Source organism: Pteronotus mesoamericanus, unplaced genomic scaffold (assembly GCF_021234165.1).
Source record: "Pteronotus mesoamericanus isolate MK-2021 breed Mesoamerican mustached bat unplaced genomic scaffold, CSHL_Meso_final scaffold_651, whole genome shotgun sequence".
NCBI classification, from domain to species: domain Eukaryota; kingdom Metazoa; phylum Chordata; class Mammalia; order Chiroptera; family Mormoopidae; genus Pteronotus; species Pteronotus mesoamericanus.
The window spans coordinates 30,388,059-30,406,584 of NW_026555325.1; the positions used below are offsets into that span (position 1 = coordinate 30,388,059).

The 18,526-nt window shown below is 35.6% G+C and overlaps 1 protein-coding gene across 1 annotated transcript in view; it reads right to left on the reverse strand.

Moving 5' to 3' along the window:
* ABCB11 (ATP binding cassette subfamily B member 11) overlaps positions 1-18,526 on the reverse strand; it is a 101,106-nt gene that overhangs the window by 73,086 nt on the left and 9,494 nt on the right. Inside the window, exons 2-5 of the mRNA XM_054562324.1 lie at positions 16,904-16,999; positions 15,203-15,224; positions 12,070-12,121; positions 11,055-11,293 (exon numbers count right to left, since the gene is read on the reverse strand). Of these exons, the coding sequence (XP_054418299.1) occupies positions 11,055-11,293; positions 12,070-12,121; positions 15,203-15,224; positions 16,904-16,979 (389 nt within the window). The 5' untranslated portion in view covers positions 16,980-16,999. The remainder of the gene's footprint in view (positions 1-11,054; positions 11,294-12,069; positions 12,122-15,202; positions 15,225-16,903; positions 17,000-18,526) is intronic.

Genomic DNA, 18,526 nt, shown 5'->3' on the forward strand with positions numbered 1-18,526 from the left:
TCTGACTTTTTCCAAAACTAAAGTCACCTTTGAAAGGGAATAGATTTCAGGCCATTGTTGAGATTCAGGAAAATATGATGAGGAAGTCGGTGGTGATTGGGAGAACTATGTGAAGTCCCAAGGTGCCTACTTGGAAGGGGACTGAGCCATCATTGTTCTCTGTACAATGTTTCTTGTATCTTGTATCTCCTTCAATAAATGTTTCTATTTTGCATATTGCAGGGATGGATATTTTCTGGACAGACCGCATATATTGATATCTCATTTTTGTTTTAATTTGCACTTCCTAGAACCCTATTAATGTTGTTGAACGTCTTTTCATGTGCTTATTTGCCATCTTTATATCCTTAATGAAATGTTTGTTCATATCTTTCCCTATATTCTGAATTTATTTTAACAATTGAGTTTTGAGAGTTATTTAACTATTCTAGATCCTAATCCTTTGTTAGATATATAATTTGCAAATATGTTCTGCCAATCTGTAGTTTATCATTTTATCCTCTTAACAAGGTCTTTTGCAAAACAAAAGCTTTTACTTTTGATGAAGTCCAGAGTATCAATTTTTCCTTTTATGTATTTCTTTTGGTTTCAAGTTTAAGAACTCTCTTTTTAGCCATAGATCTGAAAATGGTCTCCTGTGTATTTTTCTAAAATTTTACAGTTTATATTTTTACAGTTAAGTTTAAATGTAAATTTAACTGTAAAAATATACATTTTACAATTTGAGCTAATTTCTGTATAGGTTTATGTTTTGAATGTACTTACTTCAGCTCCATTTGATAAAAACTTTATCTTTTCTTCATTGAATTGCTTTCCACCTTTGTCAACAAATAGTTGGCTATATTTACATGGGTCTGAGTTCTCTATTCTGTTCCTTTGTCAATTTCACACTGCCTTGATTGCTAGAACTCTATAATATGGTTTAAAATTGGGATATTGTTTCCTCACACTTTATTATTCTTTTCAAAATTGTTTTACATTTCTAGTTCTTTTGCATTCTCATGTAAATTTTAGAGTAAACTTGTCTATATCTACAAAAAATCTTGATGAGATTTTGAAAGAAATTATATAAAACCCGTACATCAGTTTGGGGAACTGACATCTTTACTGTATTGAATCTTCCAAATAATTAACACAGGATGTCTTTCCTCTTCTTTTAGGTCATCTTTGATTTATTTCATCAGCATTTTGCAGTTTTCAGCATACAAATCCTGTACATGTCTTGCTAGAATTATACCTAAATAAATATTTTTAAACAGTTGTAAATGGCATTATGTTTTGAATTTTGGTACCACGTTTGTTGCTAGTACATAAAAATATTGAATTTTGTGTGTTTATCTGTTATTCTATGACCTTGTTGAACTCACTTATTGGTTCTAGGAGATTTTTGTAGATTCTTTGGGATTTTCTGTGTTGAAAATCATGTCAGCTGCCAGTAAAGATGGTTGTATTTCTTCCTTTACATCTTCAATTTTTTTGATTACAGTTAAAAAAAAATTCTACCTTAACCATTGTTAAGTGTACATTTCAGTGGTGGTGAGTTATTACATCAGTATTTTTTTACCTCTTTCCTTCTTAGTGCACAGGCTAGAACTTTGAGCACTATGTTAAATAACAGAAGTGAGAGCATACATCCTTACCTTGTTTCCAATCTTAGGGGAAGGGTATTCAATCTTTTAGTATTAAATATAATGTTAGGTATTGTATTTTTTGGTAGATGCTTTTTCTTCAGATTGAAGATTTGTATCATGAATAGATGTTGAATTTTCAAATGCCTGTTCTCTATCTATGGAGATGATCATGGGATTTTCTTTATTAGCTTGTTAACATGATAGATAACATTGACTTTTTTTTCAAATACTGAACCAGCTTTGTTTCTCTAGAATATAGCCTACTTGGTTATGGCATGTCATTCTTTTTGTATATTGCTGAATTCTATTTGATATTATTTTGTTAAGATTTTGCATCTGTATTCATGAGGAGATGGTAATCTGTATTTTCTTTTTTGTAATATCTTTGTCTGGGTCAGAGTAATAGTATCTTCATAAAATGAATTGAGATGTGTTCCCTCCTATTATCTGGAAAATAATATATAAAATTGTGTTATCATTTTCTAAACACAGGTAGAATTCTATAGTGAAAACATATGGGCCTAGAGATTTCTTTTTTTGGAGTTTCTAAATTTGAAATTCAATTTCCTTAATAGTTAGGACTATTCAACTTACTTATATCATACTGGATAAATTGTGGTAATTTGTGTTTTAAAGCAATGAGTTCATCTCTCCAAGTTGTCCAATTTAAATGTGAAGACTTGTTTATAGTAGTTCCTTGTTACCGTTTAGCTGTTTGCAAGATCTGTAGTTATCTCATCTTTTATTCCTAATACTGAAAATTTTGTCTTCTCCCTTTTTTCTTTGTCAGCCTTGCTAAAGGTCTATCAATTTCATTGATCTTTTCAAAGTATACATTTTTTGTTTTATTGATTTCTGTATTGTCTTTCTGTTTCTTATCTTTCTTATATTTTCTCATCTGTGGGGTGATTATCTTCACAAAGATAAACCAAATTAATAAACCTTTAGCTAGATAGACCAAGAAAAAAATAGAGAAGATTCAAATAGTTAAAAATTAGAAATGAAAGAGGGACAATATTACTGACCTTACCAGCATTACAAAGAATTATAAGCAAATACTTGGAACAACTATATGCCAACAAGTTAGATAATGTGGATGAAAAGCAAAAGTTCTTAGCACAAAATTACTGAAACTAATGCAAAAAGAAATAAGACAGACTACAGCAATAACAGGTAAAGAGATTGAATCAATACTTTAAAATTTTTCAACAAAGAAAAACTCAAGATTAGAAGGTTTCATTCATAAATTCTACCAAATAATATTTAAAGAATTAATACTGGTTCTTCACAAAATTTTCCAAAAAATGAAAGAGAAGAAAACACTTCTCAATTCATTCATCCTTTGAGGTCAGTATTACCTGATACCAAAAGCACACAAAGACATCACAAGAAAAAAAAGTTATGGACCAATATCCCAGGAATACAAGGGTATGTCAATCAATATAATATACCATATCAATATTAAAATAGAAACCATATGATCATCTTAATAGATGCAGAAGAAGCATTTGACAAAATTCAACACTGCTTTACGTTAAAAACACTCAAAAAACTAGGAATAGAAGGGAATTTCCTGTACATGATAAAGGAAATTATGAAAATCTCACAACTAACAGCATACCCAATGGTGAAAGACAGAACACTTTCCTCCTAAGATCAGGAACAAGGCAAGAAATACGTGCACTCACCACTTTTATTCAGCATTGGACTGGAGGTTTTGACCAGAGTAATTAGGTAAGAAAATACCTAAGATTGGGAAAAGACACCCAGATTGGAAAGAAAAGAGTACAGTAATCTCTATTCACAGATGACATTATCTTGTATAGAAAATCATTAAAAATCCAACTAAAAACCTGTTAGAACTAATAAATAGTTTAGCAAAGTTGTAGGTTACAAGATCAATATGCAAAATTAACTGTTTTTCAATGCAGTAGCAATGAGCAAACTTAAAATGAAATTGACAATACTATTTAAAATAATATCAGAAAGAATAAAATACTTATCAATAAATTTAACAAATACAAGTACAAAGTTCATATTCTGAAAACTACAAAATATTGTTGAAAGAAATTAAGGAAGGCCTAAGTATATAGAAAGACATTCTATGTTTATGGATCAGAAGACTTAATTTTATTAAGATGGCAATACTCCCCAAATAGATCTACAGATTCAATGAATCCTCATCAAAATCCCAGCTGACTTCTCTGCTGTTCTTTAAATTCATATGAAAATGCAAGGGATTCATAATAGCCCAAACAATCTTGAAAAAGAAGACAAAGTTAGAAGACTCACTCTTTCTGATTTCAAAACTCACCATGAAGCTACAGTAATCAAAAGAGTATGTTACTAGCATAAAGACACATGTACCACTTCTGGTCAAGATGGTGGTGTAGGCAGACACTGCTTGACTCTTTGCTCAACCACATCAAAATTACAACTAAAATATAGAACAACCATCACTCAGAACCATCAGAAATCTAGCTGAATGAAAGTCTGACAACTACGGTATTAAAGAAACCACATCCATCCAGACTGGCAAAATGGGCACAGACATGGAATGGGCTGGTCCCATACACCCAAATGTAGTGGACAAAAATTCAGGAGGAATATCTCAGGAGCAAGGAGTCCTAGACCCACACCAGACCTCCAAGCCAGCGTTCCAGTGCCAGGAACATTAGATATCACAACTTCTGGCTGCAAAGATCAGTGGAGTTTGAACTAGAGGAATAAACTTCTGGAGCCCCAAGCAGTTCCTTTTAAAGAACCCACATATGGACTCACCTACTCAGACTCACTCTCTCTAGGTTCTGGCACCAGGTTGGCAGGTTGGAAGATGCCAGTAGCATGGTTGGGGAGACAGAGGTATCTGGCATCAGGGTGAGTAGAAGTCATTGTCCCTTTTCTGGGCCCATCAGTGACAAAGCCACAGAGATGGCAAGCTGGTCCTATATCTGAGATTCCATCAACATGGCTAACACTGTTAGATGCACCTTGGAAATCCCCAGGGACTCTGTCCCACCCACCTTACAGGCCCACCCAAGCTGCTTTTCCACAAGAGTAGCTGGTCTTGGCTCAGGCTTCACAACTTCCTAACTCCTTTCAGACAAGCAACAGCTGGCTTCAGTGAACCCCGGGTACAGCACTAGCAGCAGCCAGCTTAGACTCACAGCTTGGCTTTACCTGAATATCTCCAAGCAAAGCACAAGTAGCAGCCATCTCAGGTTGCTTTTTGCTCAGGAAGGGTACTTCAGAAAAAACACAGGTGGGGGCTGGTCTTGGCCTGCACCACCCAGGAAACCCCAGGACCAGCACACCCAGTGGACAGCTGCAGACCACACTGGAACACCACCACCAAGCCCCTGCACAGCTAATCTGTCACAGAAGGCAGAGGTTGATTATAAGTGGTCACAGCGAATCCTAGCAGCTGACTAACCTGGGTAAATCCCTCCCATTGATCTTCCAACAGCAACCAAGTCTCAGCTATAAGAGGAGGGTGTACTCAGCCCATACGAAGGGCATACCTCTAGTACCCAGACTGGGTGATACGGGAAGCTGTGCCACTAGACCCTACAAGACATCTACTTCATTAGGCCACACTACCAAGATACGGAGTAAAGCAGCTCCACCTAATACATAAAAACAAATCCAGGGTGGCTGCCAAAATAAGGAGACAGAGAAACATGGCCCAAATGAAAGGATAGATCAAAACTCCAGAAATAAAGAGCTAAACAAAAGGAAGATAAGCCATCTATCAGATGCAGAGTTCAAAACACTAGTTATAAAACTTAGTGAGGACCTCAGCAGCATAAAAAATATCCAGTCAGAAATGAAGGATACACTAATTGAAATAAAGAACAATTTACAGGGAAACAACAATAGAGTGGATGACGTCGAGAATCAAATCGATGATTGGTAACATAAAGAGCAAATAAGAACCAATCAGAAGAAGGGGAAAAAAGAATCCAAAAAATGAGGGTAGTGTAAGCAACCTCTGGGACAACTTTAAGTATTCCAATATTTGCCTCATAGGGGTGCCAGAAGGAAAAGAGAAAGAGCAAGAAATTGGAAATCTATTTGAAAAAATAATAAAAGAATACTTTCTTAATTGGGTGAAGGAAATAGACATACAAGTCCAGGAAGCACAGGAAATCACAAACAAGATGGACTGAAGCACACCCACTACAAGACACATCATAATTAAAACGCCAAAGGTTAAAGATAATCTTAAAAGCAGCAAGAGAAAAGAAGTTAATTACCTACAGGGGAATTCCCATAAGACTTATCAGCTGAATTCTCAAAAGAAACTTTGCAGGCTAGAAGGGACTGGGAAGAAATATTAAAAGTCATGAGAAGAAGGGACCTTCAGCCAAGATTGCTCTACCAAGCAAAGCTATCATTTAGAATCAAAGGGCAGATAAAGAGCTTCCCAGACAAGAAAAAGCTGAAGGAGTTCATCACCACCAAGCCCTTATTATATGAAATGTTAAAGGGACTTATTTGAGGAAAAGAAGAATATCAAAAACTATGAACAATAAATGGCAAAAATACATATCTATCAACAATTGAATCTAAAAAACAAACTAAGCAAAGAAGAACAGACTGAATCATGGATACAGAGAGCCAGATTAGAGGGGCTGTGGGAGAATGGGTGAAGAGGTGAGGGGATTAAGAAGCACAAATAGGTAGTTACAGGATAGCCATGGGAATGTACAGTACAGTATGGGAAATGGAGCAGCCAAAGAACTTATTCATATGACCCATGGACATGAACAATGGTGGAGGGATTGCCTGAGGGAGAGGGGTGTGCCGGGTGGAGGGGGGAAAGGGGGAAAATCAGGACAACTTTAATAGCATAATCAATAAAGTATCATTTTTAAAAAACCATTAACCTTAAAGGGTGTAATATGAATTTTTAAAAGTAATGAGTGAAAGACGAACACCATATGGTCTCACTTATGTCTCATGAACAAACTGAACCAACAAGCAACACAGGGACAGGCTCGTAGACGGAGAGCAGGAACAACAGCTATGGGGGTGAGGTTAGGGGGTGGAGGGATTGGGCGAATAGGAAAAAGAACTCAGGGACAGGGACAGCAGTACAGTGACTGCAGAAAGAGTGGGGTATTAGGGGGATAAGTGGTGATGAAGAAAATACAATGTAAATAAATTTAAAAAAATTTTTTTAAAAGACAGACATACCAAACGGTGGAATTGAGAGTCCATAAATAAATCCTCACAATTATGGTAAATTGATTTTGACGAGAGTTCTGAGACTATGCAACGAGGAAAGCATGGTCTTTTCAACAAATGGTGCTGGGACTACTGGCTATCCCCATGGAAAGGAATCAAGTTGGGTCTGTACCAAACACCACATTCAAAAATTTACTCAAAATAGAACATATGCGTAAATATAAGCACAAAATTCTAAAACTCTTAGAAGAAAAGATAGGTATAAATCTTCAGGACCTTGCATTTAGCAATGGGTTCTTAGATACGACAGCAAAATCATAAGCAACAGAAGAAAAAAATAGATAAACTGTACATTGTTAAAATGAAAAAACTTCAGTACCAAAAATCACCATTCAGAGAGTGAAAAGACGACCTAAAGAATGAGAGGAAAATTCAACAAACTGTACATTTGATGAAGGATTTGTATCTAGACAACAAGAACACTTTTAGCTCAATAATAAAAAAATACAACACAGGTCATATTTATAGATTCGAGCGAGTAGGACCTGAATATCTTTGGGGGAATGCTATTCAGCACACAAGAGCTACTGTCAAAATATAGACAATAACAAGTGTTGGTGCGGATGTGAAGATATTGGATCTCCAATACACTATTAGTGGGAATGTAAATTGTAACAATCACTTCAAAAAACAATCTGGTAGTCCCTCAAATGGTTAAACATACAGTTACCATATGACCCAACAATTCCACTTGCAGGTATATACTCAAGAGAAATTAAAACATAGGTCCACACAAAACTTTATATACAAATGGTGATAGCAGCATTATATATAATAACCACAAAGTGGAAACAACACAAATGTCCATCAACTGATGAATAGATAAATATCCATACAATGGACTATTATTCAGCATTAAAAAAAAAATGAGGTGCTCATTCATGATACAACACAGATGAGCTTGGAAAACTTTATATTAGTTTAAAGAAACTAGTCACAATGGATCATACACTGTGTGATTCCATTTATGTGAAGTGTCCAGACTAGGCAAATAAACAGAGACATAAAATAGGTTGTGGTTGTCTAGGGCTGAAAGAGGATGGGGAATTAAGAAGTGACAACTAAGGGGATAGAGTTTCTTTTTACAGTAATAAAAATGTTCTTAAGTTAACTGGGGTGATGGATGCACAACTCTGTAAATATAACAAAAACCACTAATTTGTGCACTTTAAATGTGTGAATTAGCTCTGGCTGATGTGGCTCAGTGGATTGAGCGCCAGCCTGCAAACGAAAGGGTTGCCGGTTTGATTCCCAGTGTAGGTAGGACACGTGCATGGGTTGCAGGCCAGGTCCCTGGCAGGGGGCACACAAAATGCAACCACACATTGATATTTCTCTCCCTCCCTTTCTCCCTCTCTATAAATAAATAAATAAAAATAAATAAATAAATAATGTGTGAAGTATATGGTATGTGAGTTTTATCTCAATAAAACTGTTTTTAAGTGTGTGGTTTTAAAGTCTCTGACTTCAAGAGTGCTTGAATAAATGTACATCCCTAAGAAAATAGACTGAAATCCAAGAGATAATAGACTTTGATTTCTACATCAATGCATCCATATGTGGGGCAACTGAGGACAGGGGCTTCCCAGTGGCTGGGGTAGTCAGTCTCCAAGAAGCCCCTAATGATCCTTGTCTTCTGGTATTCACACTGTGTTATACGCCCCTCCATATTGTACCAGGTGAGTTATGTGAGATTAGTAGAATGTGGCAGATATGATGGTATGTAACTTGCATGATTTTATTTTAAAACTGTGGCTTCCACTTGAGTTTTTACACTTTAATTGGATTAAAGTAAATTGCACTGTGATATTTGGACCCTCTTTCTTTCACCTTCTTCATTCTTTAACCTCATTGTTTGATTATTCTGAGCAACTAAATTCTGATAAGCTAATCAGGAGGCCTAATGTTCTGTAATCCTTTTTTGGCTTTATTCACTAAAAGCCATTTAAAAGGCTTTAGCCTATAAATTCCATCCAATAGGTTACAATTGATATTTGGAAACCAATATAATGAAAGAGAAAAACTAGCTCCTACCATTACATATGCATGCTTAAGTTGATAAAATCATTGAGTTGGCTTGTGTAGAACAACACTAATACACCTATTATAATAGGTGGAGAAACTGTACTCTTAATGATATACTTTTTTTCAACAAAACAAGTTGCAAAGAGTTGGGTAATTCAGGAGGCATATGAACTACTTACACATAGGAAAATGTTCTCTCCCTACTCCTCTGTGCCACCCAACTCCATTTTTGCAGTAATCTCTTTATGTAAAAACTAAACAAACATATTAATTTAGAGGTGTAACAGTATTCATATCAGTGACCATAATAACTCAAAGTATTTAACTCATCAAAGGAGTTCCTGGTAAAGGAATAGTCTAAAAAAGATATGGTCTATACAATTGCAATTATCATATAGAATTTTTTTAAGGATAAATATTCATTTACATGTTTGGTATCATGTGGATTCAGCTAAAACCAGTAAAACCTATTTGCTTTGCACTATTTGCTCCCCTTAGAGTATTTAACCCAGTAAAGGTGAAGAAAGTGAGTGATGAGTAGTCACAGTGAATTCGTTTCTAATGGATGCTGGTAATGCAGAATTAAGGGTAGATTCATCCTTTAATTCATCTAATAAGTAGTTATAAGCACTTAATCTCAAATTTTGGCCCCTCTAACAGTTATTTCCAAATTTTAAAACACAGCAGGGTATACGTTCAGGAATTTTTCCTTGAAAAAATTTATCTTCATGAGTGTTTCTAATGATTTAGGTCTATTTATATTGTACAGAAGTCAGAATGCATCTTCTTCAAAGAGAGGAGTGATTAACTTTGCATTTTGTAGTCATTTCACTCTGTAAAAAGCAATTCATCTCAGTCCTCCAACATAAATGACTTCAAAAATTGTCATGGGACATAGTCTCTCTTTTATGCAAACTGTTCTGAATCTTACTTTTAAATTTAAAAAAATACATATTTAGACATTAGAACATGTATTTTTAATGAGTAGGCTTAGTGTTTTTCAAAGGGCAATTCTGCATATTTTATGTTTTCTTATACTTTTCTATCTAACAGTAACCAAAGTTTGCAACTATATATTTATTGAGTGGTCATTGAATTAATGATGGTATCAGAGATAAGAACTTTGACTCTTCAGATAACCACTGTATCCTTGACGCTTACAAAAGTTTCTGGTACATAGTTGGTGTTCTAAAGTTTTTTGACAGAATGAGTGAATGAATAAAATATTTTAAATACTAGATAATATTATGGAAAAGAGTCAGTGATTTAGAAGGATTTTTCATAATATGGAATCAAACCTGTAGAAAAAATTTTAAATGAAGGTAAAAAATATAAATTCATTTGGGAAAGTCATTCAGAGTGTCTTTCTAGCCAGGATGTACCACACCCTTCGTTCTCAGACCTGAGTGTATGGGTTCATACATGCAAATGAGCTTGTTATGACACTGAGGCAGCATGAGGCAGGCTTCAAAGTCCATGCCATAACAGTGAGTCAATCTGTGTACTCTACGAACTCACTGATTACAAGTCAGCCTGTTGGACTTATCACTAAAGACCACAGTGAGCTTTGGCTAATTCTGCATGGCTTCCTCCTGTTCATTACCCCACACCACTCTTGAAAGAAACAACTACTAACTGAGACCAGTGGCTCCTATTCCAAGTCTTGTGGTGCACTAATGAAATTCTCATTGTAGAGAAAAGGCTGGGGATCTAGTGGATCATTAGCTATGGCCACATAGGCAAGAGAACAGAAGAGAGTTACAAAAAAAAAAAAGAAGAAGAAGAAGAAGAAGAAGGAAGTCTTAGATAAGAGACATGACATAGGACCCAAGTAAAATTCATGGGTCGTCTTCTTTGACATTAAGTATTGGTAGTCCCATCCTCAAGCCTATAGTATACAAAGTGGTTTAATTTAGGTGATATATTTAATGGGCAATTTCCAGTTATGCTTTTTGTTAGGATTTAAAAATGTGGTAGGATAGGAGAACCTCAGGGCAGGGTAATTTGTAGAAATAGGGATACATTTATGTTTCTATTTTCTTTATATGAGATACCATTCCAGCTCAGTCAATAAGTCTACTTTATACATGTTGAATTACAATTTAAAATGTGAACAAAAGAAGTAAAAAATAAAAAATCACAGCCTACCCACAACGCGTTCCATTTGTCACATTCTGGTTGAGGGAGCTGTTGGTCCACACTATGGTGTTATTTACACATGCTTTTCCAGGGATCTTGAGTTCTTGTACTTCATTTTCATAGTCAATAAAAACATCTGTCATGCTGCCAAAAATGAGGAGCACACCTGGATGGGCCAGGCCGTGGAGAAATGCACATATACCTCCCACAGACATCAGCCAAATGTCAGTCGCTGAGGAAAATCGAAACTTGAAAAACAAAGGATTCAGAGGTCATCTATGGGTGCAAAGCAGGAGAGGTAGGAGGACTGTTTAATTTTAGTTACTCGATTCTGATAAATGGTATTCAACACTAAACTTTGGGGGATCATCTTGATGAAAAACAGAATTCTTACTAATTATGTCCAAATAAACAGTGTATCAATTATCTAGAACATTAGACTCATAATTGTCAGTCCATGTTCTTTCTTTCCTGATTTTTGAACTGACTTCTTTTTTTACTATCAAGAGCTGACTTTGGCTCTTAGCTATTCGTCTGCCACTTCAGTGAGAAGCAGTCCCCAGCACGGACGCCATTGCCATGTGTATCTCCTGTGTGGGGCACTCAGCAATAGCAGAAACTGTCTCCCAGGACTCGTAGTGACAAGAAGAGTGCCCATCTGTGCCTAGAAATGCCTCCACTATGAACAGATTTGGGGAAAAGACTTATACCATGGAATATCTAAAGTCTTGTCATAGAATAGATACACATGATATGATTACTGTGATGATTCTCCTTATTAAAATAATTATAAACTTAGTAATTATTCTCCAGGACACTTTTTTTAATCTTCCCAATGTGTTTCATCAGCAATATATTTCTAATTGTTAGTCAGAATGCTATCACATAGACAAAGTGTATGACTGAAAAAGTGATCATTGTAGTTAAAAACCTGCCAATATGACTAATGATTTAACACTTCCTCCAGGATCTGAATAATTTATAGTTGCAAAACCTATGCCCTATATTGGCACAATTTTATTACCAGTTGAAAGAAGCCAACTTGACTGCTGTCACCTTTCTTCTCATTTTGTAACCTGAGGAGAAAAAATAGGGATTTAAAGACCAGCTTTTCCAAACAATGAAAAATTCTGCCTAGGTGGTGATTTTATGAGTCATTCTTTTTCTTCTTCTTTTTTTTAGCCCTCACCTGAGGCTGTGTTTATTGATTTTAGAGAGAGAGAAAGGGAGAGAGAAACATCAATCTGTTGTTCCACTTGCTGATGCATTCATTAGCTGATTCTTGTACGTGCCCTGATGGGAGATCAAACCTGCAACCTTGGTGTATCAAGATAATGCTCTAACCAACTGAGCTGCTTGGCCAGGGATATGAGTCATCTTCAGTAAGAAAAAAAAGCCCCCCTCTGGCTGAGAAATTCTTGCAAAATATGGTATCTTAAAAACAAGCTTTTATTCTTCAGATTTGCCTCTTATAGAGATTTCAGTATAGATATATATCATGTTCAGTAGAGATTCATTGAGGTTTTTCTAAAGGCACTGAAAGAAAATAAAAAGTACTCTGCACGTTCAGTTATACTAATAAATACTGGATTCAATTGTTGATAGTTATGTATTTATTGTCATTTTAAGATTCATAGTTTTGATCTTCTTCTTTTTCTTAAGTAAGTCCCTTTAACATTTCATATAATAATGATTTAATGATGACAAACTCCTTAGCACAAACTAAGCAAACAAGCAGAACAGAAACAGAATCATAGATATGGAGAACATTATTAGGATGGTAGCCAGTGGGGAGGGGGTTTGGGGGAATGGGGGATAAGGTGAAAGGATTAAGAAGTACAAATTGGCAGTAACAGAATAGACAGGAGGATGTTAAGGGCAAGTACAGGAAATGGAGTAGCCAAAGAACTTATATGCATGACCCATGGACATGAACAAAGGAGGGGGGATCATCAGAAAGAGTGGGGTGTGCCGGATGGAGAGGGCAAAGGAACAAAAATTGGGAGAACTGTAATGACACAATCAATTTAAAAAAAGAAATAAAAAAATAATTGTTGGAGTTCAGCCTTGACTCTTGACCTATTTCTACTTACATTTCCTTGTGGGTAAATTGAAGTGGTTGGATTAGCTGATTTAAAACTTCTTTCTAGCACTTAAAAATTTTTACAACTACATTAAATAGTGTTGATATGATAAAAAGTTCCTCCAAAACTTCCATACTTTCCATAAAATTATATTTCCTTAGTATTTCTTATGTATTCTATTTTTCATTAAGTTATACTTAACCCATCTTTGACCTTCTCAACTCCAGAATCTCTATTTCAGCTGAGTCATTCATTTATGGATACACCCTGGACCATGATTTCACCAGGAACTACTCTACTTCATTGCATGCAAGGATAGTCCAGGCATTTTGTTTTCCCACTTCCTTCCCCCTTCCACAACTATTTGTCATCTCAATTGAGACATGCAGTCCTTTAAGCCCTCCACTTATTTATAATTGCTGAACTTCATCAAGATTTTGCTTCCTTCTCACTGAATTCCAGGTCCCACTGTCTGCCATTTGAACCACTCTCTCATCATCCTTAATCTTTTCCCAAAATCCTTCCTTGGAAACTCCACCTCTATATTCATCCAGCCTGTTTGCCCTCTTCTCCTGAAACCAGGCTACTCAGCCAGCTGGAGACAATCTCTCCAGTCAAATGCTAAACACATGCCATATTTATCATTCGCTTGCCCTGAGTTTCTCTTATGGAAACCCAAGTCCTGGCAAAATATTCAAGGCCCTCAGTAGTCTGGCCAACTGGATCTCTGAACTTGTCACCTCTTGCTGCATTCCAGTTCTCACCACCTGAGCCATCTGGCCTCTTTGCTGACTTTGTCCATGCCAAATTTGTTTCCACCCCTGCCCACTTGCACTTGCTATTCCCTCCTGCGAGAGTGCTGTCTCTCCAAATATCTGCATGACCAGTTCCCTCACCTCCTTCAGACCTTTCCCCCAAAAGTCACCTTCTCATTGAGGCCTTCCTTGATCAAAGTCATTAACATGTCAACCTTCCCTCACATCATTTCCATTCCATGTTTACCTTTGCCTTTGTAGAAAAAAAGTGATAGATTATCACTAGTTGCCATGCTATATGTTTTATTCATTTATGGTGTTTATTATGTCTTCCTCACTAAAACACAAGCTCCTCAAGGACAGAGTTTTGCCTAATTTATTCTTTTCTGTACCTCAGCACTAATTTTAGTGTCTGACACCCAGTGGGTACTCAATTAATATTTGTGAAATGAATGAATAAATGAGTGAATGAGTATGGTCTCTGGCTTAGCTCAATCCAAACACTGTATTTTCTCCCTCTAGAGATTGTTCCCTTCTCCTCAGCAACTTTATCAAACTTTCACTCTTACCTTCTCATTCTGTGTTGTCACATCTTTTAGGAGATAGATTATTCTCTCCTCTAAAAACCAAAGAACTTACTCCAACTTCAAGGTCATTCTCTGATTGCCTTTCATCTACACTCACACCCATTTTCATATTTTCACACCCAGTGTGATTCTTCTAGGCCTGGGCTGGTCCTACCACTCCTAGTCCAAAACTAATGATACCACACCCATCCCTTCCCTCTGCCATGAATTATTTAAAATTTCTTAAGTACCTTCAACTTCTTTTATGGGAATTTGCCTGGCACCTCCCTTCTGTCTTCTAAATTAGACTCCATCTACCTTGCTTTCACGTCAAAGTATGATTAACTGACATTTAATTTAAATGAGAATTTAAACTCTTAAGCTAAAGAGGAATATCCATTAATTAAGTTTTAAGTTTCTCCTATTTGCTTGTGGAAAGAATCTGTGGCTTGGAAACTTCCCCTGTACAGAAGAAATCATAGTTGTCCAACTTTTCTTCTACTGTTTAGGTCGGAATTCTGTGCTGTTCCTGGATGCACAGGATAGATTTGGACCTAGTCTAGAAGGGATGTTCCAAAATATTTTTGAAATCAAATTATACTGTATTAAATCTAAAGAGAAAAACAATGGATTATCTATATCATTTTATAAGAAGTACGACATATATAAGAATATTTTTTTTATTTTGTGCCTTTTATAGGAAAGGTGTAGAATTATTCTAGAAAAGATATATTGGTGAAATAGTCTCTTACCGTGAATTCTTATCATTGTTATCTGTCAGGGAAAAAAACAATGCATAAGGCAGTTAATAATGACAAAATGCAACATAATCATTAACGATTTTTCTCTGGGAAAAAAAATTCCTATAAATTATTTTTATTCATGAAATATAGCAAAATGATTATTTGCTTTTTCTCCTTTTATTCTCTCTTTACATATATAAGAAGAAGACATTCTTTCAGAATTAGGACTGCTGGCTTGATTATGTTTCTAGACTTTTCTCTAGGATATGAAATACATCTTCTGAATATTAACTGGACACTAGCATGTTTAAGTTAGCTGAAAAAGATATGATTTTTTTGAACTACCAGGTGAAAGGACAAAATCAGCACCATTTGCTCTCATGGCACCATTTGTGGAGCAGGCCTATGACCTTGTTAAACATGACTGCCATTTCACTCTTCTGAGCTTATGTCCCCAAGACTGGAAATTACTGTAAAGCAAGAACAGAATATGACTAACCGCCCCCCACAGCCATAGGCAGAAGATAACATTGGAGCAAACTGCAGCTTATGCAAAACCACCCCAAATCTCCTGTGTTGCAATGTTCCAAACAGCCCAGGGTCCTCACAACAGCAACCCCCAGCACTTTTATAATCCAGTTATAATCCAATAAAAGCTCAAAGCTCCCATCCCTCTGTGCTGGTGTATCTCTTCACATCAGGCCCCTTTCTACTCTTGGAAAGTGAATAAAACTTCGCTTTCTGCATTTTCTTGTCTTCGTGAATTTTTACACAGCCCACATCACCTACCACCCTAACCCCAAATGAAATGAATATTTATTTATTATTTGATTCTTTAGATGCATCAGAACTTATCTATTTAAAATTTAGACCACAGAATAACTCTGCAGTATGATGCTGTTGATTCTTGCATGCCAGGAGAAGCCATAGGATTGAGCTACATATTATTTTCCCCAGCATCAATCAGAGCAGATGGAGGTAGGAGGTAAAAGAGTCTGGGGTAGGGAAGTGACAGGGAAAGAAACTCAAGTTGCTTATGTCAACCATTACCATGGAACAGCACAACCTGATTCTCCTGGCATTTTAATTTAATTTAACTAAGAGTAAAGAGCCATTATATTACAGATAGAGATTAATATTATGGATTTGGGAATCAGACAGAAATGGATTAGGATTATGGCTCCATTATTAATCATGTTATCTTTGCCAAGTTTTAAAAAATTTATCCAAGCCTCAGTTTCTTCTCCTGTAAAATGACAAGATTTATTTAAAAAGTAAGGCTTGCTTAGAATCATTTGTGTTCACTACACGTTAGGTACTAGACCCCTTCCATTCTAGCCAGCCTAGTCCTAGGATAGTTCCTCTCAGGGAGAGCGCTCACTGAATAGTCCCTACTCTAATTAATTATTACATTATATGAATAAAGGTAATAATAATAGCCAATGTTGGAACAATCTTGCTCTGCCTAAGAATGAGATATTTATAGGTTTGATAATTTACTCACCCATATTTTGTGCATTTTTACAGTAACATTTTCAGACATTCCATTACATGGATACTAGGAAGAAGCACCCATTCATGTATGAGAAACATGTTCTGTAATAGTTCTAAATATTGTTGATGATTTTCTCTGCCCCTTTAAACCTCACTGGCTTGTTCTACTTTTGTTCTAACCTGTACAATAGACAGTGAGAGAAAAAGGCCACTTACATGATCTATCTGACTCAAAACCATGATTTTCCTCCCCAAATTTCTTCACACTGCGAAGAATTACTGAGTCAGACATGGTAATTGCATTCAGTGACCCTGTAATATAAATTAAAAGAATGATTACAATTATTTCTTTTTTAACCAAAGTAGCCAAATGAAAGAAAAATTGGTTTAAAAAAAAACACTTCACTAACAATCTCATAAAAAGAAGATTGTTTAAGTGATTAATGACTCCATGAAAGAGTCTAATGATTAAGAAAGATAAACCTAAACTATTGATTATGGATTTCTCGAGCTGATGAATGGATAGATGTTTTTTAGCTATCTGTCCTCTCAGCTTACCTGTCTTTTCTTCCTTCCTTCCTTCCTTTCTTTCTATCAGTAAAAGGAAATATCACTATTCCCTGGCCAGTGTGACTCAGTTGGTTGGGCATTGCCCCAGAAACCAAAAGGTCTCCTGTTTGATTCCCAGTTAGGGCACATGCCTGGGTTGTGGGTTCAGTCCTCAGTTGGGGCATATACAAGAGGCAATGGATCAGTGCTTCTCTCCATCTCTTTTCTCCCTCCCTTCCCTTCTCTGTAGTCAATAACAGAAAAAAAATTTTTTAAACCCTCTAGAAATGTACAATGAACTGGCAACATTCTTGGGTCAGTATCTAACCAAGGACACCCAAATACTAGTATTTAGCCTTCAGAGCTCCTTTGTAAATAAAGCTCCTAGATCCAGGATACAGCAAGTCCAGTATGGACCAGAACTGCTTTCCACCTTATTTTAGAAAACAAGTATAACCTTGTTATCAAAACAAACAAAAATGTTATAAAAAATCATAATTACTTTTCTAAATAGATTTAAAAGCATTAAATAAGATATGTTAAGGATCATTCAACAGTTTTTATTATATGAAAACATATAATGAGCAACGTTAATCCCAAGAATGCAGTGATTATTCAATGTAAAAGCATTTTGATCAGTTTGATGTAAGCAGAAAAGTATTCAATAAAAATTATTATCCATTCCTGATTTTTAAAACCCTCTAAAATTAGAAAAATTATTATTTTTCACCCTAATGAATAAATTATGGAAAATGATCCACAATGAGTACTAAAACCATTAATTGAAATACTGGCAAAGAGTAAATATCCAATAGTACAAAGTGTTATGAAGATTTACTTTAAAAGAAAGAAATCACATTAAGTTGTCATGTTTCTTGAAGCTCCTCTTTGCTATGACAACGTTTCATATTTTTCTTGTTTTGATGACCCTGATCGTTTTGAGGAGTATTGAGCTGTTATTTTGTGGAATGTCCTTTAAATAGAGTTTATGTGATATTTAATTTTCTCATTAGACAGAAGTTGTATGTTTGGCAGAGGAAGACCACAGAAGTAAAGTGCCCTTCCCATTACATCATATCAAAGGCACTATCAATATTATTTAATTAAGTAGTTTATGAGGTCAGTATAAATTTTAAAAAATACTAAATGAACAAGATTCAAAATTATTTTATTCAACAACAAAATTTTTTCAGTATAACAGTATTACAGAGACTGCAATTCTTGCTGTTTCTATCGATTCTGAAATTTTAATCAAATAAATTTTTTTCAAAAAGCAAAGAAACTCTTCCA